The sequence below is a fragment of the Aptenodytes patagonicus genome, chromosome W (assembly GCF_965638725.1).
Source record: "Aptenodytes patagonicus chromosome W, bAptPat1.pri.cur, whole genome shotgun sequence".
In the NCBI taxonomy this organism is placed as follows: Eukaryota; Metazoa; Chordata; class Aves; order Sphenisciformes; family Spheniscidae; genus Aptenodytes; species Aptenodytes patagonicus.
The window spans coordinates 29,615,937-29,642,167 of record NC_134981.1 but is presented as its reverse complement, the minus strand read 5'-3'; the positions used below and the strand labels follow the sequence as shown (position 1 = coordinate 29,642,167).

The window sequence follows — 26,231 nt, the reverse complement described above, 5'->3', positions numbered from 1 at the left end:
AAAAGATTTTTCTCTTGCAGCAACTTTGCAAACAAATAAAAGAATAAGGTTAAATTTTGAAAGACTTTCTTGAATTGCATCGATGGTCTGTTGTTATACTTCAGCAGCATGCGAAAGGTAAAATGCTCATCACTGGTAAAAGGCACGTCCTCTCTGTATTCTTCAGAAAATGTTCCAGCATTTCAATGATTGTTTTGTCTGAAAAAGTTAGGCTAGATAAATAGGCCCCCTTTTCATAAACTGCAGTGTTTTATTGTGCCTTTTCTGATTGTCCTTTTAGATTAATTGCTTCTCTTTTCTTGTTCACCATGAGCCCATTGTTTAAATATCCTTAGTCCAGGTGCACATATGTCCTGGTTTCGGCAGGGATAGAGTTAATTTCCTTCCTAGTAGCTGGTACAGTGCTGTGTTTTGGATTTAGGATGAGAACAAAGTTGATAACGCACCCGATGTTTTAGTTGTTGCTAGGTAATGCTTACACTAGCCAAGGACTTTTCAGCTTCCCATGCTCTGCCGACTGAGAAGGCTGGAGGCACACAAGAAGCTAGGAGGGGGCACAGCCAAACTGGCCAAAGAAACATTCCATACCATGTGACGTCATGCTCAGTACATAAACTGGGGGAAAGCTGGCCGGGGGGGCCGCTGCTCGGGGACTGGCTGGGCATCGGTCGGCGGGTGGTGAGCAATTGTACTGTGCATCACTTGCTTTGTGTATTATTATTATCATCATATTATTATTATCATTTTATTTCAATTATTAAACTGCTTTTATCTCAACCCACGAGTTTTTCTCACTTGTGCTCTTCCAATTTTCTCCTCCAACCCACCGGGGATGGGGGGAGGAGTGAGCGAGCGGCTGTGTGTTGCTCAGTTGCCGACTGAGGTTAAACCACGACAGTCCTTTTTGGCACCCAACGTGGGGCTCGAAGGGTGTGAGATAATAACAGATTAACCGGAGTGTATTAAGGAATTTATATCTGTTAATAGTTGTGGGTCACAGTGTTGGTTTCTCTGTTCTCGATATTTATTTGTCTAATCTGCACGGTGCTCCTTTTTTTGCTGTACATGTTAAAGATTGGTGTTGGTTTTTGCAGTTTGCTGTGGTCTGCAGTGATTAGTGATGTCTCGCTTGTGAGGTTTGTTTTTAGAACATTGACCTTGACCTTAGTGTGGTATGTAAGTTTCGCAATGAAGCCGTTACTGTACCACGGATACCACTTCGTGGAGACAACTAGCAATTGCAGTAACGTTTCTGAGAGTTTTTTTACGGAGGAAATACAGGATGGCAGTGTCACTACCTTCTTCTATGATGTTTCCTCCCTCATTACAGTAACATTTCAGTATTTTGAACAGCCTTGGGTAGTTAAGATACTTCTATTGGTACTTCTTTGGAAGATTGTTTCTGTTTTGTCTAAAGGTGGTAAGCAATTTAAGAATATCATCCAGAGATCTGCCCCAAGGCTGAATAGCTATGAGTGGCAGGGAGTGTGGGACAAGATGGGCAAGTACCTAGGCCAATGGGCACCCCCAGTGTTTTGGAACTTCACCCCTGAGCAAGTGCAGAATCCTGAAGAGTTAGTAGAATATTTGGACAAAGTATGCTGTCACCCTGGTAACTCCAGAGAGATGCAGATCATTGCCCAGGGACCTTGGAAGTGATCATGGATTGGCCAGAGGGCAAAGATTTTGGAATATCGCCAGAGGAGGAGGTAATGCGTGCTGAGGAGGCTCCAATGTATAATGAACTACCAGAAAATGAGAAGCCATATGCCCTGTTCACTGATGGGTCCTGTCGTATTGTGGGAAAGCATCGGAGGTGGAAAGCTGCTGTATGGAGTCCTATGCGACAAGTTGTAGAAACTGCTGAAGGAGAAGGTGAATCGAGCCAATTTGCAGAAGTAAAGGCCATCCAGCTGGCTTTAGTCATTGCTGACCGAGAAAAGTGGCCAGTGCTCTATCTCTATACTGACTCATGGATGGTGGCAAATGCCCTGTGGGGGTGGTTGCAGCAATGGAAGCAGAGCAACTGGCAGCGCAGAGGCAAACCCATCTGGGCTGCCGCATTCTGGCAAGATATTGCTGCCCGGGTGGAGAACCTGGTTGTAAAAGTTCGTCACGTAGATGCTCACGTACCCAAGAGTCGGGCCACTGAAGAACATCAAAACAACCAGCAGGTGGATCAGGCTGCTAAGATTGAAGTGGCTCAGGTGGATCTGGACTGGCAACATAAGGGTGAATTATTTCTAGCTCGGTGGGCCCATGACACCTCAGGTCACCAAGGAAGAGATGCAACATACAGATGGGCTCGTGATCGAGGGGTGGACTTGACCATGGACACTATTGCGCAGGTTAGCCATGAATGCGAAACATGCGCTGCAATCAAGCAAGCCAAGCGGTTAAAGCCCCTCTGGTATGGAGGACAATGGCAGAAATATCAATATGGGGAGGCCTGGCAGATCGATTATATCACACTCCCACAAACCCGCCAAGGCAAGCGCCACGTGCTTACAATGGTGGAGGCAACCACCGGATGGCTGGAAACATATCCCGTGCCCCATGCCACTGCCCGGAACACTATCCTGGGCCTTGAGAAGCAAGTCCTATGGCGACATGGCACCCCAGAAAGAATTGAGTCAGACAACGGGACTCATTTCCGAAACAACCTCATAGACACCTGGGCCAAAGACCATGGCCTTGAGTGGGTATATGACATCCCCTATCATGCACCAGCCTCCGGGAAAATCGAACGATACAATGGACTGTTAAAGACTACACTGAGAGCAATGGGTGGCGGGACATTCAAACATTGGGATACCCATTTAGCAAAGGCCACCTGGTTAGTCAACACTCGGGGATCTGCCAATCGAGCAGGCCCTGCCCAGTCAGAACTTTTACGTACTCTAGAAGGGGATAAAGTCCCTGTAGATAAAAAATATGCTGGGGAAGACAGTTTGGGTTATTCCTGCCTCGGGCAGAGGCAAACCCATCCGTGGGATTGCTTTTGCTCAAGGACCTGGGTGCCCTTGGTGGATAATGCGGAAGGATGGGGAAGTCCGATGTGTACCTCAAGGGGATTTGATTTTGGGTGAGAATAGCCAATGATCTGAATTATGTGATGTTAAGTACTAATTATAGTTATAATAGTTATAATAATAATACTAATAATATTAGATGCCATACTAATGTTATTACAATAAGAATCACCCAGACTAATGAAGAATAACTTCAGTGAAACCAAGCAAAGCACAGTGATGATGGTACCAGAACTGACTTCAACATGAAACAATCCAACACCACATACCATCTCCATTTTTCCTGCCCTGGAAGATTATTATGACAGATAGAGCCCAAAGTCATGGACTAAATGAACTCACCGAACATTTTAGAGGGATGGCCCATAGACTAAGGGAATGATATCTCTGTGTGTGTATATATATGTATATATAAAAAAAAAAAAGGGGGGTGGTGATTAATGAAAATGTACTGGAAAATATGAGACTTGAGCATGACGCAGATGGTATAGAATAAGGGGTGGATATCCGCAGTGCCTGTCGCACTGTCGTGGTTTAACCTCAGTCGGCAACTGAGCACCACACAGCCACTCACTCCCCCCACCCACGGTGGGGTGGGGGAGAGAATTGGAAGAGCACAAGTTAGAAAAAACTCGTGGGTTGAGATAAAAACAGTTTAATAATTGAAATAAAATGATAATAATAATAATATGATAATAATAATAATACACAAAGCAAGTGATGCACAGCACAATTGCTCACCACCCGCTGACCGATGCCCAGCCAGTCCCCGAGCAGCGGCCCCCCCGGCCAGCTTTCCCCAGTTTATGTACTGAGCATGACGTCACATGGTATGGAATGTCCCTTTGGCCAGTTTGGCTGTGCCCCCTCCCAGCTTCTTGTGCACCTCCAGCCTTCTCAGTCGGTAGAGCATGGGAAGCTGAAAAGTCCTTGGCTAGTGTAAGCATTACCTAGCAACAACTAAAACATGGGTGCGTTATCAACTTTGTTCTCATCCTAAATCCAAAGCACAGCATTGTACCAGCTACTAGGAAGGAAATTAACTCTATCCCTGCCGAAACCAGGACAATATAAATCACTGGAAGTCCCAGACCAGGACAGGAACACTTACATTTTCAATTAGCTTCCACATTAACAGCTGCTGTTAGTAGTGTGTACAACAACTTGTCACACCAAATATAACGCTTAGCTTTATGACACTTTTTACAACCCCCCAGCAAAATAATTCCAAGGTTTTAATCACATTTTTTGGTGTGATTGCACACACAGAGAACAAGTGTGTGTTTAAAACCATAATGGTTTCACCCACAATTTGTGAGCTCAGAGCTATGGATAGACTGTGGAGGGTGCCACACACAAATACATAAAGATCATTGTGTCTGTGTTTTGCATATTGGTAAGACAACAATATAATCAGTTTTTCTTGCAGACAAGTGTTTTCTTTCAGACTTTGTTCATAATGACTACTGCACAGGGCATTTGGCAATTTTACATTGTCTACTTGTAAAAGCAGATTGTGTCTGGTGTTGATGATTTACTCTTCTTGTACTCATTAGCACCGTTCAAAGAGATGTTTCGACCTTCGTACGCAAACCATTTTTCAATTCAATTCACCTAATTAGGTGTAGTAAAATAAAGTAGTGGAAACCACTAAGTACATATGGGAGACCAGAGGTAGAAATCTTAACAAGAAATCAAAAGTGAGGTCATACAAACAAAATTTGAAGCATGTTTTAGTGACATTTGATTACACAGTCTCAATGTTGACACTGACCATGATATTTTTAAGCTCTGACAGCAGCTTATTTTAAAATGTGCTCTCCTCCACTTTTTTTTAAATCAGTTGGACCTGCTTGATCCATGATCTCTGGAAAGCATGACATGGCCTTTTCTGACAAGCCTGTAAGTTATGGTCTTATCAGAGTCATGTCTAGCAGATGTTACCTCTTTGTTTTGCGGATTGTAAAGTGCCTTCACTGAACAGCTGCACAGAACCAGACCCAAGCAAGGACTTTGCAGAACTGCATGAGTACATAAATCTCTGGGGCCATTGACTCAGTCAGCCAAACAGTCAGATCAATTATGTGACACAGTGCTTGTAATGAGATTTTTGATGGTATCAGATAAATATTAATCCTTGGTGGCCTATTCTGTTGGTTTTTTTATATGTGAGTAATTAGAACATCATCTTTTCAGTTCTTCAGTCTCTGTTCTGCTTTGGACTATAATATAAACTCAGTATAATTATTTAATAGATCTTGCTTGTATTGGAAAAATATATTTTAATTTTTATGCTCACTTTTTATCTGGTTTTTAACCTAAGAAAATTCTTAGATCATTCTTTGATTTAGTTTTCATTTCCAGATGCTGCCAGCTACTGCTGTGGTTTTCAATAGCGGGGATTTCATAGATTGCTTCTAGGCTATATGCCCATAAAAATAATTAAGACAAATATATCTTAGCCATATAGGACTCTGCACATGCATTTGAAAAATGTCTAGTGGTCCTTAAATTCAGAAAGGTCACAAACCACTGACCTACCGCATCCCAGCATTATCTTTTGTTTTTTTCTGACTCCACAGTATTACAAGGGCATTGGGAAGATTGCAAATTCTAACAGAATGTATAAAAGAATCTTACATCCAAGCACTTATAGCAAGCATTGGTTTCCACAGGACTGAAGAGGGTGCCATATGAGTTCTACTATCTCTACTTACAAGTAGATGTAGATGTACATCAGATCTTTAACTGAAAGGAGAACATTTTACAAATCCAACTTAGATGCAGAAATCTGACAAAAGCAGCCATTTATAGCAAAATTCAACATTTGAGCTTTTTTTTTATTACAAATCACAGCTTTTTCATCTATTTTTGCATCATTTTTGCATCTGAACCCTGGCCAAAATTTGACCTGCGTCAATCTACATTAATATCTAGTAGTCTTGGGCAGTTTTCTCTGAATAAGGGGCACGAGTGCACATAAGGGAAGTGCACATACATTCTAGCCTGGAATATGCATATTTACTTACTTAATAATTTCAATTACGAATTAGTGTTTCTCATTTTAAATTTCGGAAATATGCAATTAACATAAGTTTTAAGAGAATTTGTACTGATTTGAATTTTATATAGTATGGGGTAGAGAGGAAGGAAGCTATTCTGAAGACGCACAAGTAGAAAGTTTTAGAAACACTGATTTAAGATCTAAGCAGAAAATTACAGGTTTGCCCTGGAACATTTTGAAAATCTATGCTCATTATCCAGGGACTGTAATGAGTGAGGATATGCCCACTTCCCAAGCAGTAGAACAATATTTGCATTCAGAATGAAGCCATGTAGAAGTTATTCAGGCTTGATTCCTGGTAATAGGTGTCTGAAGTCTAGTAAAATGATTCAGGATGGAGCCAAAACTCTTAATGGTGACCTAAGTCAAGACATTTCAATTCTGTGTTGAAGTGCTTTGAGATTTGATAGATTTCCAGCCCTATAGGATAGTTGCACTGGGTTTGTATTCAGAATTACTAAGGTGCAAAATTGGATCCTGCACGGTGATGGCCAGGTGGAGACATTTACATCAGCATGACATCTTAGCAAAGTGTGTTTCTGTTATTTCTCCCTATTTTGAGAATGGAAAATTCTAAGCAGCCAAAGTTAATCAAACAGAAGTAGAGGACTGCAAAGTTGTCTCCACTCCTCAGCAGTGGTATCCTTTGTTTCTTTCCTGTAGGTGGAACACTTTGCCCTTATTTTCATGCAGTATCATGTTGATGGGTGCAGTGAATAGTTTAAATCAGGGGATCTATCTAGGAAAGGCTCACAAAGCTCTGTGTGATGATCCCACATCAGCTGAGCACCTCTCCAGGGCCAAACAGGTATTGGAGAACAACCCTAATTCTCTTACGAATGAGGTGCAGGTATATCAAGAAACCACATAGAGGGTTTTGTACAAATTTGATGTTTATCCTTTCCCTCTCCCCATATGGGGTAACAGCTCTGCATCTCATGTCAATGTCTGTCTTTATGGATTTGGACAGTACAGTCTTCTCCCAAGCTCAGTATATTTTGGCTCTAATTTTTCTCTTATTTTCATGCCTCTTCAGTGTTCCTGAGAGCTTCCAGCACTCAGTTAGGACTTAACCTGTAAGTATTACTGTTCCTGTTTTATAGATAGGGATGCAGCATATAAATACACAGAAAAACACAATAAAACACAGCAGATTGCCAATAACTCGCCATGTAATTGGATGATGTTAGGGAGAGTGGTGGTTTGGACATTAACTAAAGTGAATAAACAAACATATATAACTCTATATAAGATAAATAACTTAAGAGGGAGAGGAATCTTCATCTCCTGTCAGCTAGTTTGCTGTCAGCTGACTCTTACAGCTGCTGTTCAAACCAGACTGTTCCCTGCAAAGTGCAGTTACCCAAGATCTTTTTTTTTTCCCCTCTTTAACATGCTTTTTGTATATACGGATAATCATTACAATGTATTTTTTTTCAGTGCTGCTTTACATGAGCAAAAAGGTAATTTGTCCACCTCTGTGAAGTGTACAGGAATCATCTTGTTATCATACCTTTCTCAGTCATATCGTAAGCGCAGAAGAGGCAAAACCAATTCTGAAAATGCCATAAGTTGCCTCTTGCGAAAGCTCTTCTACTCTTATGCCACTGTTTGTTATAACTGTGGTGGGTTGACCTTGGCTGGACGCCAGGTGCCCACCAAGCCGGTCTATCATTCCCCCTTCTCAGCAGGACAGAGGAGAGAAAATATGATGAAAGGCTCATGGGTCGAGATAAGGACAGGGAGATCACTCACCAGTTACCATCACGGGCAAAACAGACTTGACCTGGGGAAATTAATTTAATTTATTGCCAATCTAAATCAGAGTAGGATAATGAGAAATAAAAACAAATCTTAAAAACACCTTCCCCCCACCCCTCCCTTCTTCCCAGGCTCAACTTTACTCCTGACTTCTCTACCTCCTCCCCCCGAGCAGTGCAGGGGGATGGGGAATGGGGGTTGTGGTCAGTTCATTACACATTGTCTCTGCCGCTCCTTCCTCCTCACACTCTTTCCCTGCTCCAGCGTGGGGTTCCACTGGGCAGTACTACAGCAGGTATTAGAAACATTAAAAAAGGGGATTATTGATGTCACTGTTCAGAGGTACTACAGCTGGAGGCCTCACTGGGACTACAGTGCTGTGCACTGGATAGAGAAATTGTGTCTGATGATATTAGAGAGCAAATAATTTTCTATGCAATGTCAGCCCTGCTTGCAGCTGTCCTGGGGCTTGTCTAAATGGCAGATAACGTTACTGGAGTGATCAGAGACCTGATAATCTCAGGTCTTCAGATGAAGATCAATGCCAGCACAGGGAATTGATGACTGTCAGTGGTTGACAACCCCCTTCTCTGCCGGACAGGGGAAATGTGTCTTTAGAAAATGCCTCATTCCTTTTAATCACAGTTTTAAGGGTCAGCAGACTAAATCTGAGTTTAATATATTTATATAATATATCTGTTTAACACTATTACTTTCTTCTTTCATTGAACTGTTGATCCTTATGGCTCCCAGGGGCTAATAGCATCAGCTAGAGAGCCAGACAGATGCGGATGAGAATTAGAGAGTCTCCTACAGGCAGCTTTGTTAAGGTACCTCCATCATGGCCTGCCACACTTCAGCTATTTTATTTCCAGATTCCTTCTACAAAAATTACCAGCAGCTGACCTGCTGAGCTTGTGGGTTTATAGAGTATCTAACTATCTATACAGGCTAAAAATATCACTGCCTTTCCCATGTGATATTAATAATCTAATCACAGGAAAGACAACACAACTTCGTGTTACTGGAATTTCACAGTAATACAATTACAGAATAATTCTGAAAACATTATTTCCGCATTTGTTAGAAACCATATATTTCACTCAGTTTCATAAAGACATCTAACCACGCTTCCTCAGCTATATAACTTACCTGAACTAATTTTTTTTCATTCAGTGATGTTTTACCATTATTGCAATCAGTACCACTAAAATATATGGGTTCAAATCCTAGATGTTACTCACAGTAAACTCAGTAATGCCAGGACAGACTAAATATAAGTGCAATAATAATGTATTTCAGTGCTGCCAGCTGCAAAATATTTCCAGTCCTCCTAATTTTGATTTAGCTTAGATTTGGGAAATACTCAACACAACAACAACATTTAATAGTAGAACTCTTCGTGCAGACTTTGTTTTAAACTTATTTTTGTATGAAGTGCAGTAACAGTGCCACCATGTGGCAATTTAGATCATAGAATCACAGAATCATAGAATATCTCAAGTTGGAAGGGACCCATAAGGATCATTGAGTCCAACTCCCTGCTCCTCGCAGGACTACCTAAAACTAAACCATATGGCTAAGAGTGTCATCCAGACGCTCCTTGAACTCTGACAGGCTTGGTGCCGTGACCACTTCCCTGGGGAGCCTGTTCCAGTGACCGACCACCCTCTCAGCGAAGAACCTTTTCCTAACGTCCAGTCTGAACTTCCCCTGACACAGCTTCATTCCATTTCCTCATGTCCTATCCCTGGTCACCAGAGAGAGGAGATCAGCACCTCCCCCTCCGCTGCCCCCCTTGAGGAAGTTGTAGACTGCAATGAGGTCACCCCTCAGCCTTCTCTTCTCCAAGCTGAACAAGCCAAGGGACCTCAGCTGCTCCTCATAAGTCTTGCCCTCGAGACCTTTCACCATCTTGGTCGCCCTCCTCTGGGCACACTCTAATAGCTTGATGTCCTTCTTACATTGAGGCGCCCAAAACTGCACACAGTACTCGAGGTGGGGCCGCACCAGTGCAGTGCAGAGGGGGACAATCGCCTCCCTCGACCGGCTAGCTATGCTGTGCTTGATGCACCCCAGGACCCGGTTGGCCCTTTTGGCTGCCAGGGCACACTGTTGACTCATATTCAACTTGCCATCAAGTCAAACCCCCCAGATCTCTTTCCGCGGGGCTGCTCTCCAGCCTCTCATCCCCCAATTTGTATGTATAACCAGGATTACCCCATCCCAGGTGGAGAATCCGGCACTTGCTCTTGTTAAATTTCATACGGTTGGCGATTGCCCAGCTCCCTAGTCTCTCCAGATCTCTCTGTAAGGCCCCTCTACCCTCGAGGGAGTCCACAGCTCCTCCTAGTTTAGCATCATTGGTAAATTTACTTAATGTACATTTGATTCCTGCATCCAGATCATTTATTAAGACATTAAAGAGCACTGGCCCTAAAACTGAGCCCTGGGGAATCCCACTGGTGACTGGCCACCAGCCTGATGTAACCCCATTTCCTATAACTCTTTGAGCCCAACCCGTCAGCCAGTTGTTCACCCAACATATTATGGATCAATCACACATCTTCGTTATTGGAAATTTCTCAAATTTAAAACATTAACAATTGAGGCTAGAGAGCTGACTTCTGACCAAAGATCGTGTGTTAAAACAGAAATAAGCAACGTTAGAAAATCATAGAAAGGATTCTGCAGAAGCAGCTATGGAATCTATGAATTCCTATAAACTTCTTGGCTATGTTTCTCTCTGCCTCTAATTTTAGGGATGTTCTTGCATCTACTCCCTCCCTTGATCTACCAAAAGACAAGAGTTTATGCAAACTTGGCTTTTGACAATTTCTGACACTGCCATGAATCCAGTTCCTCCAATTCCTGCTGAATGACTAACAAAAATTGTTATCACGGCTGGTCAGTCTTTAGCTAACCATGCCATAAAATCCTTATATTCGGTTAGGCTTTCTTTGCTCACATTAGTGTCTTAGAAAGGCGTTCCACAACTTTATTCCTCTGTTATTTAGTAACTTTCCCCTTGCCAGCCAGTATTTATACAGATCCTGTAGGCACCCATTTATTTCATTGCCCACATTGCACTTTAGTGTAACCCTTATGGATTTGTAGAGAGCTATCAAGTTCCCTTTCCACCCTCATTTTGAAAAGTTAAGCAAACCATCCCCATTAGTCTGCTCTTGTTGGGTAGACTCTTGTCACCTAACCACTGTAAAAGATGATCCTTGTCCTTGAAGATACCCACTGTTTCTCAGGTAATATACATTTATAAAATTCAGCATAATATGGACAAGTTTACCTCTATATTTATTCAGAAAGTCTATGACAAAAATGGTCTTTTCTTTCCTTTGGAGCAAGAACTTGTTTATAATATACTTTTAATTTATTAATATTATGGAGTAGATGAAATGCTGCATTGGGAGGGAAGATTTTGTTGACATTGAATTCAACATATAAATTGATGATTAGATATAGATTAGCATCTTGGTACATTTTGGGTTTGCTCTGTTCCATGCTATGGTGGTTCTGTAATCAGTAATTGCCATGTCTGTGATTCACTTGATCTTTTCTAGCAGTCAGTAAGGTGAGAGGGTAATATTCAGCAAGAAGGCTCCTGCAGCGGCTTCAGATTCAGTCACTGCGGGTTTTACATTGCTCAATCATTCCCAAGATGCATTTGGACATAGCCAGGGAGCAAGGGTGAAGTTTAGCTCTAGGTTGCTGTGCAGTGCTCTGAACGCAACTGTGTAGAGCTGCTCCGACTTTGCTATTGTATCATAAATCAGGGATGGGAGAAGCAAATTGAGTTACAGCCAAGAACACACTTACATTTGGTTTCAAGACTTACATACAATAGGAATGAAAGCCACTTTGTGAGCTAAATTCAGAACCACTCTTATGGCTCCATTTTCCAGATTAGCTCATGACCTAGGAAAATGGGATGTGTTAAACATAAGAATAAATCTAAACTTGCTCTGCATTTAAAATATATGTTTGTCTTGCTGATCTAGCATGTGCTGCTGGAATAGACAGGAGAGCAGCCTCAAGAAAGCTGTGTTGCAGCTGCCATTTTTTCTACCCATTGCTTCTTATAATTCTGACATTCACTATTATCATTAATTCAGCAGATATGTTAAATCATGTGATAAATTGCAGCAGCTATTACAATGCATAGAGAAAAAGACAGAATAAGAGCAATAAAACCCATAATGAACATTTCACTTGACAAGCCCCTCAGATATTTTGAGGAGTAAAAAAGATGTTTTGCAGGTTGTCGGGATGACAGCAGGATGAATGGTGCACTCATTGCTTTTAATTAAGTGTAGTATGGTTCACTTACATTAATAAATGACACCTTAAAATAATTACCAGTGTTTTCCAGGACTGGCTACAGAGCACAAGATGTTGCTGTTGTTTTATAACAGATATAAAGCCAGGTTGATTTAATTTACCACAGAAATGCCCTTTCTACAGCTCAGTCTTACAAAACATAAGCCAGAGTGATAAAAGGCAGATTGTCTAAATATGCTAGTGGCTCTGTGTATTTCTGGGACAGTTTCTAGTGACAAAAAGAGCCACTACCTTGATCATACTGTTCTGAGAGATGAAAACCCCAGTCCTGTGCCTCCTTTCCCATGACACTAGCAGTTGCACCACTGCCCAGCAAGTCAGATGAGCTCGCTGCTCTGATTGAAAATTAATCTAACTAAAAGGAAATAATTTTGCAAGTTCTATGTCAGGTGATTTTGTACTATAGTTTAAAATATATAATGAAGAATATAATTCTAATTATTATAATAGAATGTGTACACAATACCCAAAACATAGTTATGGTTTCGAATTGCCTCATTAACTCACTGTAAACCTTTCCTTCTTTATTTCCTTCCCTTCCCAATTTAGATGAAAAGTATGCCCATATTATTTAAGATTTGAAATTCCATAAGATTAAAAGTTGACACTTTCCAAAAGTCAGTAAAAGCAAATTTTTAATACACTTTTACACTTTTTTTTAATCTTAAATTTTCATTCCAAGTTCTATTTTGGAATAAAATTTAACATGACATTTTAGACACCTTCTTTGGACAGCTCCCTTCTGTTGGAGGGAACTTTGGAGGGGGGAGGTATGTTTATCTGGAGCCTTACCTATAAACAAAAGTAACATGGCATTCCAAGATCATTGCCAATACTGTCACTGATTTTACCTCTGTCTTCCTGGGCCTTCCTTGGCAGGGCTAAATGAGCCTGTAGAGCAAACTGATATCATTTCAGAAACAGAAAGTTTGTAGGAGACCAGAAAAAACAGGTTCCCAAGTCTGCAGATCAAAATGTTTCACTGAGCTGCTGATAAAGGGCAAATGACTGTATTATTCATATTGTAGCATGTAAGTACTTTAATAAGAGAAAGTATTTTTTTTTTCTAAGAATGTATTCATGATCCACAGCATGAGATCTTTAAATTCCAAAATATACTATACATTTAACAGATTAATACCTCCTTTGAAGAACTATTTAATAGGCCCTTTGGTACCATGTTGTACCAGTTGTTTACTGACATCCAAACAGATTTAATTTACCATGTCTTTTGTCTAGAAAAATCAGCAAAGAAATATATCAGATGAATCCGGCATCAGCTCTTTCATTAACCAGGATTCCATTTTCTTCCAGTAACCACTTCTGTCATTTATTGTTATTCTTATCTTCCACTCTGCTTTTAATAAGTTTTTCTTGAAAATTTTACTTGAAAGATTCTGCTGTATTGAAGCCAGACTAAAAGGTCAGGTAGTTACCCAAATCATATTTTTCTCTTTCTTAAGAGAAATTCTTAAATTTCTTAAAATTCTAGCATTTCAATAGTCCAATCAGATATTTTATTAAAAAGCTGAACTACCAGCCCTGCAGTTTCACATACAGGTTTTCCAGTATTTCCTTTTATGTTCTTCTCAGTATATTTTAACAATGGCTTCTACTGCATGTTATTAGTCAGCAGTCAGATATATCTCAAGAACAAGTTTTCGGATGAGGAGAGGTTTTTTTCCTGTAGTACTTTTTTCTTAACCTCTTTATATAATTATAATTCTCTCTCTACTTCAATGTTAAGGTTGTCCATCTCAGTTATAAGTTTAAATACTGAATATTTTTTCCTGCACATCTAGTTATGGGGCAGGGGGATGGCTGTCAGTCTACTTTTAACAGAATTGAAGGAGTGGTATAGTGCTCTGGAAGAAGATGGAAACCGAAGTTGGGCAGTGTAAATGCTTTATGTGTTGCACTGTATTACATTAGGATACTGTTATTAAGAGTATTGAAATTAACTCTTTGTTAATAATAATGACAGAATTGCAAGCCTTAAAATTCCAGTTGTCATATTTTGTAATCAAATATATAGATAATTATTATTCCCACAACATTCATTTTTATAAAATAGCACAGTGAATATCACCATAAAAACTACTCTCAAATTTCCAAAATACTAATCACCCATACCTAAAGGAACCATTGGCCTCAACCATCCATGCTACTAATGGAAGGGAAACACTAATTCAGAAACATCTCAACCAAAAAAAAAAAAATTGAAAGAAAATTAGATCAGATGTAAACCATATCCCCATGCTTTAGTGCTGAGTTACAAGATGCCTGCTTATTTGAAGAAGGTCCAAGAGCATAGAGATTTTGAGTAATTTACTCTGGTTTTAGCATTTCCGTTTCCAGCAGTCTGTAGACTTGACTGTACTGTTGTTTGAATGTTTTTCTCATATTTTTACTGTTTCTTCCTTTCTTATTGATTGCTAATGATTCGCTATGAGAATTCAATACCCAATACTCATTACTACTTTAAATAGCTTCTGAGAGGAAGACTTGAAGAAGCCAATTAGGTTTCGATTTTGTCAGTGTTGGTGAAAGCTAATAGATTGTTTGATGGATTTTTTTTTCAAAGACTTTACTTTAATAGACACACAGATGCAGCATTCCAGAGGTCGTAAAATTCCATAAAATATATCATCTAAGTGTAGATTTTTAATTCTCCCTTCTTCCAGTATTCATACAAAACTATTTCTTTGTATATATAGTCTTATGTATGATGATGGTGTCCCTGTTTGGTTCACATAACTACCTTCATGCAGATTTTGCCAAAAGGCTTGAAAGAGGCTTCTTCATCTCTGTGTAAGGAAGTCTCCCATCCTGCATTATATGGCCATTTTCCAGCATGACGAGTCACATGCAAGAGGTGGAAATTCATAGTGTAAGATTATTTGTGAAATCATTGATATTTGTGGAAATAGAAGAGATCGATCAGGCTTCATTTAGATACAGGTATCGTTTTGCATCTCCAAAAAGCTGCAGACTCCCACATACAATAGTCCTTATTTCTCTACATTTTGTGAATTTCTTCTTTCATAGGATGGAGTTTCAGCATGGGCTCTGCCTACCAGTTTCACAGCTGGCGAGTATTTGTGATCGTCTGTGCGCTGCCCTGCGTCTCTTCTGTGGTAGCTCTCACATTTATGCCAGAAAGTCCGCGGTTCTTGCTGGAGGTATAACTTTCAAAATGGTTTTTAGATTCGTCAAAATTATTTCTGTGTTTACATCATAACATCTGTATAACAGGCATTAAGATTGTTCAGTGACTATAGTGAATATCTTAATCTGAGTATATGTTTTGTTTAAATGCTTTGATCAAATGTTTAGGTTGGAAAACACGATGAAGCCTGGATGATACTCAAGCAAATTCATGACACGAACATGCGAGCTCATAGTCAGCCTGAGAAAGTCTTCACAGTGAGTATTGCTTTTAAAGCTAATTGCTTAGCACATCAGCCAGCTTGCTGACTGGCAAGGTCTGGAATGCTTAAGCAATCAATATTAATGCTCTGCATGACAAAGCCAATCATTTGCACTCTAAATATCTAAATATAAGAACTGAATTCCTACTGAAATTGTTATATATTCAGCAGATGTTAAGATATCAGCCTTTGGCCAGCATATTCTTGAGCATATGAACCCGTGGTGTGATCATTTTCTCTGTTGTACTGAGATACTTAATAGACTCCATCTGTGGTTTTTTTATTAAGTTTACTTCATCCTTAATAATAACAGAAAGCACATAGTAGAAGTACAAATTAGTTGTCTGTTGTGTCTTTAAAGCTTTTGAAATGATTTTTCATTTTTATCAGCTACAACAGTAATTTTAAAAAATTAATTTTCATTTCTGTGAAATAGTAATTTTTCAGACATTTAAATTTCTCGAAATATCTTGGAAGCTCAACTGCATCTTGTTGTTGACTTTCAGGTCTAATGATAAGACCATATTCAAAGTATTGATGGGTTGTTTCTATTTGGAGGAGAAATTGGCAGTTCAGATGTAGGGCTTTTTTTATGGCATCTTCCTTATTTATAAAGAGTATACACAACAATTTTATCTTCCTGAATACAGTAGGACCAAACAGCAGAAGGCATTTTCTTGCTTTGAAATCCAGTCTGCCTTTCCAGCTTGTGCTGTGCCGTGGGAGTGCTGGCACTCTGCTCCCTCTCAGAGCCATGTGTGGGATTTTTTTTCCTCTTCCAGAGGCTTTCTCTGTGCTTTAACGCACATATAACTCAATTAAGAAATCCTCTTAAAGGTTCTGCATTTGCAGGCAATCTCAAGGAATGACCATCTGACCATATAACTTTATTCCATTGAGACTTGCAATTTATTGCCTTGGATGCTGTTTCTGTTGCCTCCATTTCATTTCTTCCACAAAGAAGCTCGAGAACTCCTATATTTAGCCTGAAAGAAGGCTGGTTAGCATATCTATCATGTTAAATCTACATTTATTGATACACCAGTGACCTACCCCATATCCTGTCTAATCTAAAATTTTATTTTTTTATTTCATTTACAAGTAAAGGGATTTGCCTAACACTGTACAGCTAGGGTCTAATTTCACACTTGGCTCATGCTGATCTGAGCTGCTTTCAGACAGAGTATTCCTGCCCCCAGTCACTTTGTTTTTCTTCTGCCAGCATTGATATTCATTGATTGATTGCACAGTCAGCCATAGCATAGACCCTATCCCCCTACGGTGTTAGTTTAGGCATGAGGAAGAAGACAGAAATATGCTGGGACAAAAAGTGGGAGGAAGGATCAGCTACAGTCTCACATCAGTTTGATGTAACTGTAATCGCATCATAAAGCAGTCATGGAGAAGAAAACAAAGCACATGCTTGTTTCCAGTTCTTGTGATCTAACAAGTCTTTCTCTCTACGGTTGTTAAAATGTAACGCTGAACCATGCTAAACTCAGCAGTTTATTTATAGCTTTTTTCGTTAATTGGCCAGCCATGAATAAGGAAAAAAACACCACTCTCTTGGGATTTTTTTTGCCAGTTTCTGCCATGAGCATTGGGAAGACTCAACTCTTGATATCGAGGAGTTGCAGGATTAGAAATACTGTACTGTATGTCAAGGTTACACACTGATAGAAGTCCCTAATTTTAGCTTGCATTAATATGATTAGAAAATGCATCATTGTCTCCTCTTTGGACACTATTAGCACTTTATCTTATAAAACCCAGAATGCAAAGAAAGTCTGCATAATCTGTTTGGGACATCCTTTTAGTCTCTCTTTTTTAAAAATTTAAATTAGTCCTGGATATTGTGGCATTTTGTCTCAGTAATTTATTCACATAGCTCTCCTAAGCCCCGTTGTTTCATCCAGTATCATTCTATGACTAATGTGTTACTATTTTCCTCCACTTCATGTCACTAGTTCCATCAAACAGATACACTTTGATAGTAAGTTTTCTAATTCTACAGCTGATGTAACTTTTTCTCCATTACTGCTATAGTTTTAGTGTGCTTTCCCTTGATATAATTTCCTAATTATATTGATGTCATCTTTTCCTAGAAGCTTTTTTCACAAGTCATGTTTATTCTTGTTGCTCATATTATTGAGGATTTTATCTTCAAACCTTTAGAACAGAAAAAGCATCAACTGATGAACAGTTGGTTTTAGAGTTAGAAACTCCAAAATGGATGTATTCTAGTGATTGACCGTGAAATTTGTGGATGTGGTGGCTCTTAATACTTTTGAAAATCTCTCCTGAGAGCAGTGACATTAACAGAGCTGGTAGCAAGTTGACAGTATCTTCCATTATGGGACTACCCACATTAAACGTTTATGTACATGCTTAATTACCTTCCTGGGTCCTTAAAATATACATTCATTAGATTGGTTGGTTTAAATGTTTAAGTAAAAAAAAACCTTTGTATCCCTAAAACCAAAATTCTTTCCGCTCTTTCATTGCCGTGTATTAATTAATCATTTTTTCTACAAACATTTTCCTTTGCAGCATGTCTTGATTTTGTAAAATTTAAAACATTGCATATTTCTAGCCATTGCTTTTAAACAGAAGTTCCATTTTCATTGAAATAGGTATTCTTTATTGTTTTTTCTTTAATTCTTCATATATTGACAGCTGAATTTGCATGGTCCGTTGTCCTGATTCAGTAGGACTTTGCTTATCCTAAAGGACCATCAAGGCCATGGGCTTTTTGTCCCCAGTCAAATACAGTGGTCCTAGGATATATATGATTCCCCCAACCTTCACAGCTCCAAACAAGTCATGTGGCCAGGACAGTGAAAAGGCTGCCTCTCAGCCTACAAGTGTTGTTCTTGCTCATACAGCGTGATTCAAAAGGCATGCTCTTTCTGCCTGGAGGTGTGGCATGAGAGCACATGAGGATGTCTGTATGTACAAGGTCTTAAATAATCTTGGAGGACTCAACTCAGTCTTTTGTATAACATGTTTCATAAAAGCAGCTTAAGAAAAGCTTAAAATCAACTGAATGATGCAGACAGGATTATTGCTATTGGAAGAGGCATGATGAGAAGGGTACAGGCTTTTGATATAGTCATGGTTTGGCAAGACAGTGAGCTGCAGTGTTTCAGAAATGAAGGTGGTTACAGCTAAAACCTCTTAGTGGGCTTTTGTTTGTTTTTGTTCACGGGATGAGGCTGCTGGTGCATCTTAAACAGTGTACATCTGTAAAAGCAGTGGGCTGAAAACTAGAGCTTTACCATCAATACTGCTATTCCTTGATGTCCTGTAATCCACTATGATACATCTGTGGGTGGTGGTGTCTTCATTCTGTTAAGAAGAAACACGAGCTATTGCTACCTTCAGAAATTGCAGCCAAACATTGAACACTCAGTCTGTTGCTCTCTCCCTCCTTATATTTCAGTCCCTTTCCCTATTTTATTTATTTTCTTTCCATTCTCTTTCTATTTGCCGTCTTTTTAAATAAGCTGTGGATGAATACACTGCCTTTTGTGATATTGCTATGATCCTGGGACCAGAGTGGAAGCCAAAACCAAAACCATACAAAGGTATAAGTTTGTCAGGTCCTGAAGTGGCTGAGAAGACCATATAATATATTCTTGTTCTGCTACACAGGAGAGTGCAAGTGAAAATTAGCATTGTAGACAACATCACATTCTCTGTCACTGATATTTCTGTATTTTTCCCTGATGTCTGTTTATCTCATTTCACTTTAGATTAAGTAGATGATTGCTCATAACAGCAATAACATGCATGGTTCCAGATAATTTCTCATAACTTTTTCTCTCTTCATTAAAAAGAATAGTTAAAGCTGACATCCAAAAGACAAGGAGAGTTCCCTGTCTACCACTACAGGAAATAAGAACAGAAGAAAAATGTTATTCAGCTATTAATTCTTGACATTTCAAATACTTCTATTTTCATACTGTATCTTTAATCAATAGAGTTTCAACAATGTTGTGATAGCAAGTCAGAAACAACTTGATAGCAAACTCTGGACATGCTTAACTGAGGGTTTAAACAATGTTTTATCCTTTGTGGCATTAGATACATGTACAGCAACACTCTAGCAAAACCTGACAGTAACAGCTTGTTTTATTCAGAGGAAATGGATTTCCTGCATGGTTTGAAAGCAGAGCTTTTCAATACAGTTGCATCCATAATGAACTTTGACATTATAGTGTGCTACTATTCTTTTATATTTCTAAAGCATTCCTAGTGTAGACACAGGTTTAATATCTGCTCATTTTTAGTTTATGGGATTTATTAAAACCTTCTAATACTCCTCGATAGGCAGTTAATGATTCAAGAAAATGCAAATATTTGTTGTTCTGTTTTTATTTCTAGGTTAAAAGAATCAAAACTCCGAAGCAGATAGATGAGCTCATAGAAATAGAGAGCGATACAGGAACTTGGTACAGGAGGTGTTTTGTTAGAATTCGCACAGAGCTATATGGTGTAAGTAACAACATCTCTGTTCATTCTGTAATTACCTTTCTCTTTTTTAATCAGCATTCAGAAATGGGATGAATTGATTGAGCTCATGCTGGTGATAGCTGCAATGTTACATTTTCTATGCAACTGGGAGATTCAGGAATCAGTGTAAGATTCTGGTTTCCCGACCCAGAAGAGGCACAGGTGAATCACAGAGGTTGGTTCCGACTTCTGAGGAGGAAAATGCTGCATTGGCCTTTACACAACTGATGGCTAATAGTTACACAGCCATATGTCCAAGCACCACAATATAATATGTACTGGGAATGCATATTAACATATACCTATGGAAAGAGGTGACATATGATGAGATGAAAAATTATCAGCAGGAAATTGAGGCAGCCACATTACTTACAAATGGTAAAGTCATGTATAAACTGTGTAAATGAATGTCAATAAAACCTTTAAAAGGCATCGTATCTGCATGTATTTTTAGTCATGTCAAATGTTTTACCAGAAAACTACTTTAGGGCTATTTCAGAGAATTTAATAGAAGCTCACTGGGACTGTGCTCCATATCCTTTTTTACAAAACCAAAATTATGCAGTATCTTTGAACCTTGTAATGAAAATTGAGAAAAGTCTCATTAATTTAAAAAAACACTAAAAATGTCAAAAATAGCTTTTCACAGCTGTTAAAAATCTGGCATCTTAAAGCTCTCCAGAGCTATGATGAAGTGTTGTAAACCAAGGTTTGTCACATGTTTCCAATCAAAATTGCTTTGCTTGGAAAAATAGCATTTTCCCTATGAAAAAAAAAAATCCAGAAAGTGTCTACTTTTAAAGTTATTTGTCCAAAAATAGAGTACTTGAATATTGAAATGTTATGATTTGACCTTGTTTCTAAAGCAGCTTTAAAGGAGTTGCAGCTTGGTTGTCTCACATCCTTGTTATCTTACTGGACTACCCCCTGGGTCAGTGTCTTCCCTGTACGTGGAAAGTATGTGTGCTAAAATCTCCTAGGACAGACTGCCTCTTCTAAAGGAGGAGATCATCTTGAGATATGGGGCGGGGAAACACCATTCTCAGTCAGCTCTGCTGTAGCATCTCTGACCTGGGGGTAGTCCCAGCTTTTCCTCATATAGTTAAAGTACCAATTTCTAGCTGTGATGGTTATGATAGATCAGACTCTGAGTGTGTCCCTGTTGAATTATGGAATATAGTTTCTCTAAACTTAAAGCAGTGTAATACTGGGAAATGAGAAGGAAACATTTCTGACGATCTCTGGTTTATTTGAGATAGTGAAATGAAGCTGCCTAGAGATTACGAAAGTTTGAGGTGAACAGGGCAGGGGTGAATTAATGACACAGTCCACACTGATGGATGAAAAATTTGACATGAGCCAGCAATGTGCACTTGCAGCCCAGAAAGCCAACCATATCCTGGGCTGCATAAAAAGAAGCATGGCCAGCAGGTCGAGGGAGGTGATTCTGCCCCTCTACTCTGCTCTGGTGAGACCCCACCTGGAGTACTGCGTCCAGCTCTGGAGCCCTCAGCATAAGAAAGACATGGACCTGTTGGAGTGGGTCCAGAAGAAGGCCATGAAAATGATCAGGGGGATGGAACACCTCTCCTATGAAGAAAGGCTGAGAGAGTTGGAATTATTCAGCCTGGAGAGAAGGCTTCGGGGAGACCTTATTGCGGCTTTCAATACTTAAAGGGGGCTTATAAGAAAGTTGGCGGCAAACTTTTTAGCAGGGCCTGTTGCAACAGGACAAGGGGTAATGGTTTTAAACTAAAGGGGGGTAGATTTAGACTAGATATAAGGAAGAAATTTTTTACGCTGAGGGTGGTGAAGCACTGGAACAGGTTTCCCAGAGAGGTGGTGGATGCCCCATCCCTGGAAACATTCAAGGTCAGGTTGGACTGGGCTCTGAGCAACCTGATCTAGTTGAAGATGTCCCTGCCCACGGCAGGGGGGTTGGACTAGATGACCTTTAGAGGTCCCTTCCAACACAAACCATTCTATGATTCTATGAAAAGAAGCTGGAAAGACACAGAACACGCACAACCTGGCTATAGCTGGAGATTAACATACTTGTATCAGAAATACAGCTATGACCTCAGTATCAAAGAGCTGATCTGCTCTCTCTGATGCCCTGAAGAAGCAAGCAAATCAGAATCAAAAAGCTTCTATCATTTAACGAAATTGTTCAAAATGCGATTTAAAATAAACTTATTTCCTAATGATTTACAGATTTGGTTGACGTTTATGAGATGCTTCAACTACCCAGTGAAGGATAATACAATCAAACTTACAGCTGTATGGTTCACCCTGTCTTTTGGGTAAGAGAGGTTGAGATCCTAAACTATTTTTGATAGACTTTGACAGACAGAAGAATCATCTGCATGCAAATCTCTGTCACTATGATTACCTCTTTTGTTTGAAAAAGGTTTTATTCAGTATCTTTCCACAAAACGTTATATTTATTGGTTAGTCTATTCTTGGTTGCAAGACTGACTCATCAAGAATTAAAACTCATCGAGAATTAACTCATCAAGTTTAAAACCCAGTGTACCCGCCATTTCAGCGAAGCCACCAAGGCGAAGGGCTCCGGAGTGGAGGATCGCGCCAGGGGACCCTTCCTGAAGTGGCAAAACCGCGGCAAAACCCACGAAAGCAAAAGCACAGGGAGTGAGAGGGTGCCCCGGCCCCAACCTCCCCAAGCCAGAGGAGGGAGCTCCTGATGAGCGGCAGCTCTGACTCAGCGTGGGCGGGGATAGGAGGGACGGTGGCCAAACCCCGTCACATACAAGAGCAGCCCCCAGGGAGCGTGAGCAACCCCGAGCGTGGTGAACAGGGCAGGCAAACAGGACGTGGCGTGGCAGTTTGCACAGGGAGGGTGAGTGGGCGGGGTGCAGTCCCCCTCCTGGCTCTAGAGGCCAACTCAACTAGTATTCATCACCTTCCCAGAAGAGGACCAGCTACGGTTTCCACTTGGCCGAAAACCATCGCCAGAAGGAATGTGGCAACCCAGACGGAGCCCTCACACAAGCATACAGCTGTCCAGGTCTCTGGCCGCAGGGAGTGCCTGAGCCTGTCACTTGTACCGGAGGGCAGCAGAGACAACACCTGTGTGTGGTGTGACCAGGTGGATGATCTGCTCAGCCTGGTGGCAGAGCTGAAGGAGGAAGTGGAAAGGTTAAGGAGTATCAGGGAGTGTGAGAGGGAGATAGATTGGTGGAGCCGTACCCTACCATCACTGAGGCAAAGGCAGCAGATGGAGGCTCCACAAGAAGCAGAGGATCCCCTGCCTTCTTGCCACCAGGCAGAAGGAGGGACCCTAAGTGATGGGGGGGAATGGAAACAGGTCCCTGCTCGGGGTGCCAGGCGAACCCCTGCCCGGCCTCCCTCACCTTCCCGGTTGCCCTTACACAACAGATATGGGGCCCTGGAACATGAGGGCCAGGCAAATGAGGATGTAGATGAAGGTCCGTCCAGGGGGTTGCCTAGGGTGAGGTAGTCAGCCCCAAGCATTATGACTGCCTCTGCTAAGAAAAAAAGGAGGGTAATTGTTATAGGCGATTCCCTTCTGAGGGGAACAGAGGGCCCAATATGCCGACCGGACCCATCCCACAGGGAAGTCTGCTGCCTCCCTGGGGCCTGGGTCAGAGACATTACCAGGAAGCTCCCTGGTCTGGTACGGTCTTCCGACTACTACCCGCTGTTGGTTATACAGGCTGGCAGTGATGAGGTTGCAGAGAGAAGTCCAGAAGCGATCAAAAGGGACTTCAGGGCACTGGGGCGACTGGTTGAAGGGTCAGGAGGACAGGTAGTGTTTTCCTCAATCCCTACAGTGGCAGGGAAGAATACTGAAAGGAACAGGAAAACACACCTGATCAACACGTGGCTCAGGGGCTGGTGCCATCGGAGGAATTCTGGCTTTTTTGATCATGGGGAGGTTTACATGGCACCGGGCCTGCTGGCAGCAGATGGAGTTCAGCTGTCTCACAGGCGGAAAAGGATCATTGCTCATGAATTGGCGGGGCTCATTGAGAGGGCTTTAAACTAGGTTTGAAGGAGGAAGGGGATAAAACCAGGGTCACTAGAGATGAGCCTAGGGGTGGCATGCTGATGCTGGGGGCGAAATCGATAGCCCAGCTCAAGCGCATCTACACCAATGCATGCAGCGCATGGGCAGCAAACAGGAGGAGCTGGAAGCCATTGTGCAGCGGGATAGATATGACTTAGTAACCATCACAGAAACATGGTGGGGTGACTCTCACGATGGGAGTGCTGCAATGGATGGCTATAGACTCTTCAGAAGGGACAGGCGAGGAAGGAGAGGCGGTGGGGTGGCCCTGTATGTTAGGGAGTGTTTTGATTGTCTAGAGCTCAACGATTGTGATGATGATACGGTCGAGTGTTTATGGGTAAGGATGAGGGGGAAGGCCAACGAGGCAGATATCCTGCTGGGAGTCTGTTATAGACCACCCAACCAGGATGAAGGGGCGGATGAAGCATTCTACAAGCGGCTGGCAGAAGTCTCTCAATCGCTAGCCCTTGTTCTCGTGGGGGACTTCAACTTCCCGGACGTCTGCTGGAAATACAACACGGCAGAGAGGAAGCAGTCTAGGAGGTTCCTGGAGTGTGTGGAAGACAACTTCCTGACGCAGCTGGTAAGTGAGCCTACCAGGGGAGGTGCCTCGCTCGACCTGCTGCTTACAAACAGAGAAGGACTGGTGGGAGATGTGGTGGTCGGAGGCCGTCTTGGGCTTAGCGACCATGAAATGGTAGAATTCTCGATTCTTGGTGAAGTAAGGAGGGGGGCCAGCAAAACCGCAACCATGGACTTCCGGAGGGCGGACTTTGGCCTGTTCAGGACGCTGGTTGAGAGAGTCCCTTGGGAGACAGTCCTGAAGGGCAAAGGGGTCCAGGAAGGCTGGACGTTCTTCAAGAAGGAAGTTTTAAAGGCACAGGAGCAGGCTGTCCCCATACGCCGTAAGAAGAATGGGCAGGGAAGATGACTGGCCTGGCTGAACGGGGAGCTCTTGCTGGGACTCAGGAAAAAAAGGAGAGTTTACCCCTTGTGGAAGAAGGGGCAGGCGACTCAGGAAGAGTACAGGGATCTCGTTAGGTCATGCAGAGAGGAAATGAGAAAGGCAAAAGCCCAGCTAGAATGCAATCTGGCCACTGTCGTTAGAGACAACAAAAAATGTTTTTACAAATATATTAATGACCAGAAGAGAGCCAAGGAGAATCTCCATCCTTTATTGGATGCAGGGGGGGAACATTGTCACCGAGGATGAGGAAAAGGCTGAGGTACTTAATGCCTTCTTTGCCTCAGTCTTTAATAGTCAGACCAGTTCTCCTCAGGGTACTCGGCCCCCTGAGCTGGAAGACAGGGACGGCGAGCAGGATGAACCCCCCATAATCCAAGAGGAAGCAGTTAACGACCTGCTACGCCACCTGGATGCTCACAAGTCTATGGGGCCGGATGGGATCCACCCAAGAGTGCTGAGGGAGCTGGTGGAGGAGCTTGCCAAGCCACTCTCCAGCATTTATCAGCAGTCCTGGTTAACGGGGGAGGTCCCGGACGACTGGAGGCTTGCCAATGTGACGCCCATCTACAAGAAGGGCCGGAAGGAGGATCCGGGGAACTACAGGCCTGTCAGCCTGACCTCGGTGCCGGGGAAGATTATGGAACGGTTCATCTTGAGGGCGCTCACAAGGCATGAGCGGGACAACCAGGGGATCAGGCCCAGCCAGCATGGGTTCATGAGAGGCAGGTCCTGCTTGACCAACCTGATCTCCTTCTATGACCAGGTGACCCGCCTAGTGGATGAGGGAAAGGCTGTGGATGTGGTCTACCTGGACTTCAGTAAGGCCTTTGACACCGTCTCCCACAGCATTCTCCTAGAGAAGCTGGCGGCTCACAGCTTAGACAGGTGTACTCTTTGCTGGGTAAAAATCTGGCTGGACGGCCGGGCCCAGTGAGTTGTGGTGAAGGGAGTTCAATCCAGTTGGCGGCCGGTCACGAGCGGTGTTCCCCAGGGCTCAGTTTTGGGGCCGGTCTTGTTCAATATCTTTATCAATGATCTGGATGAGGGGATT

At 41.7% G+C, this 26,231-nt stretch overlaps 1 protein-coding gene across 3 annotated transcripts in view; it reads left to right on the top strand.

Moving 5' to 3' along the window:
* LOC143172018 (synaptic vesicle glycoprotein 2C-like) overlaps window positions 1–26,231 on the top strand; it is a 161,832-nt gene that overhangs the window by 105,511 nt on the left and 30,090 nt on the right. For 2 of the 3 annotated variants that reach the window (XM_076361232.1, XM_076361231.1), the window contains exons 5-8: window positions 15,262–15,395; window positions 15,550–15,639; window positions 20,031–20,141; window positions 22,374–22,462. In XM_076361232.1, the coding sequence (XP_076217347.1) occupies window positions 15,262–15,395; window positions 15,550–15,639; window positions 20,031–20,141; window positions 22,374–22,462 (424 nt within the window). Of the gene's footprint in view, window positions 1–7,147; window positions 7,173–15,261; window positions 15,396–15,549; window positions 15,640–20,030; window positions 20,142–22,373; window positions 22,463–26,231 lie in introns of those variants that run through there. The other variant, XM_076361233.1, reaches the window with a different exon arrangement.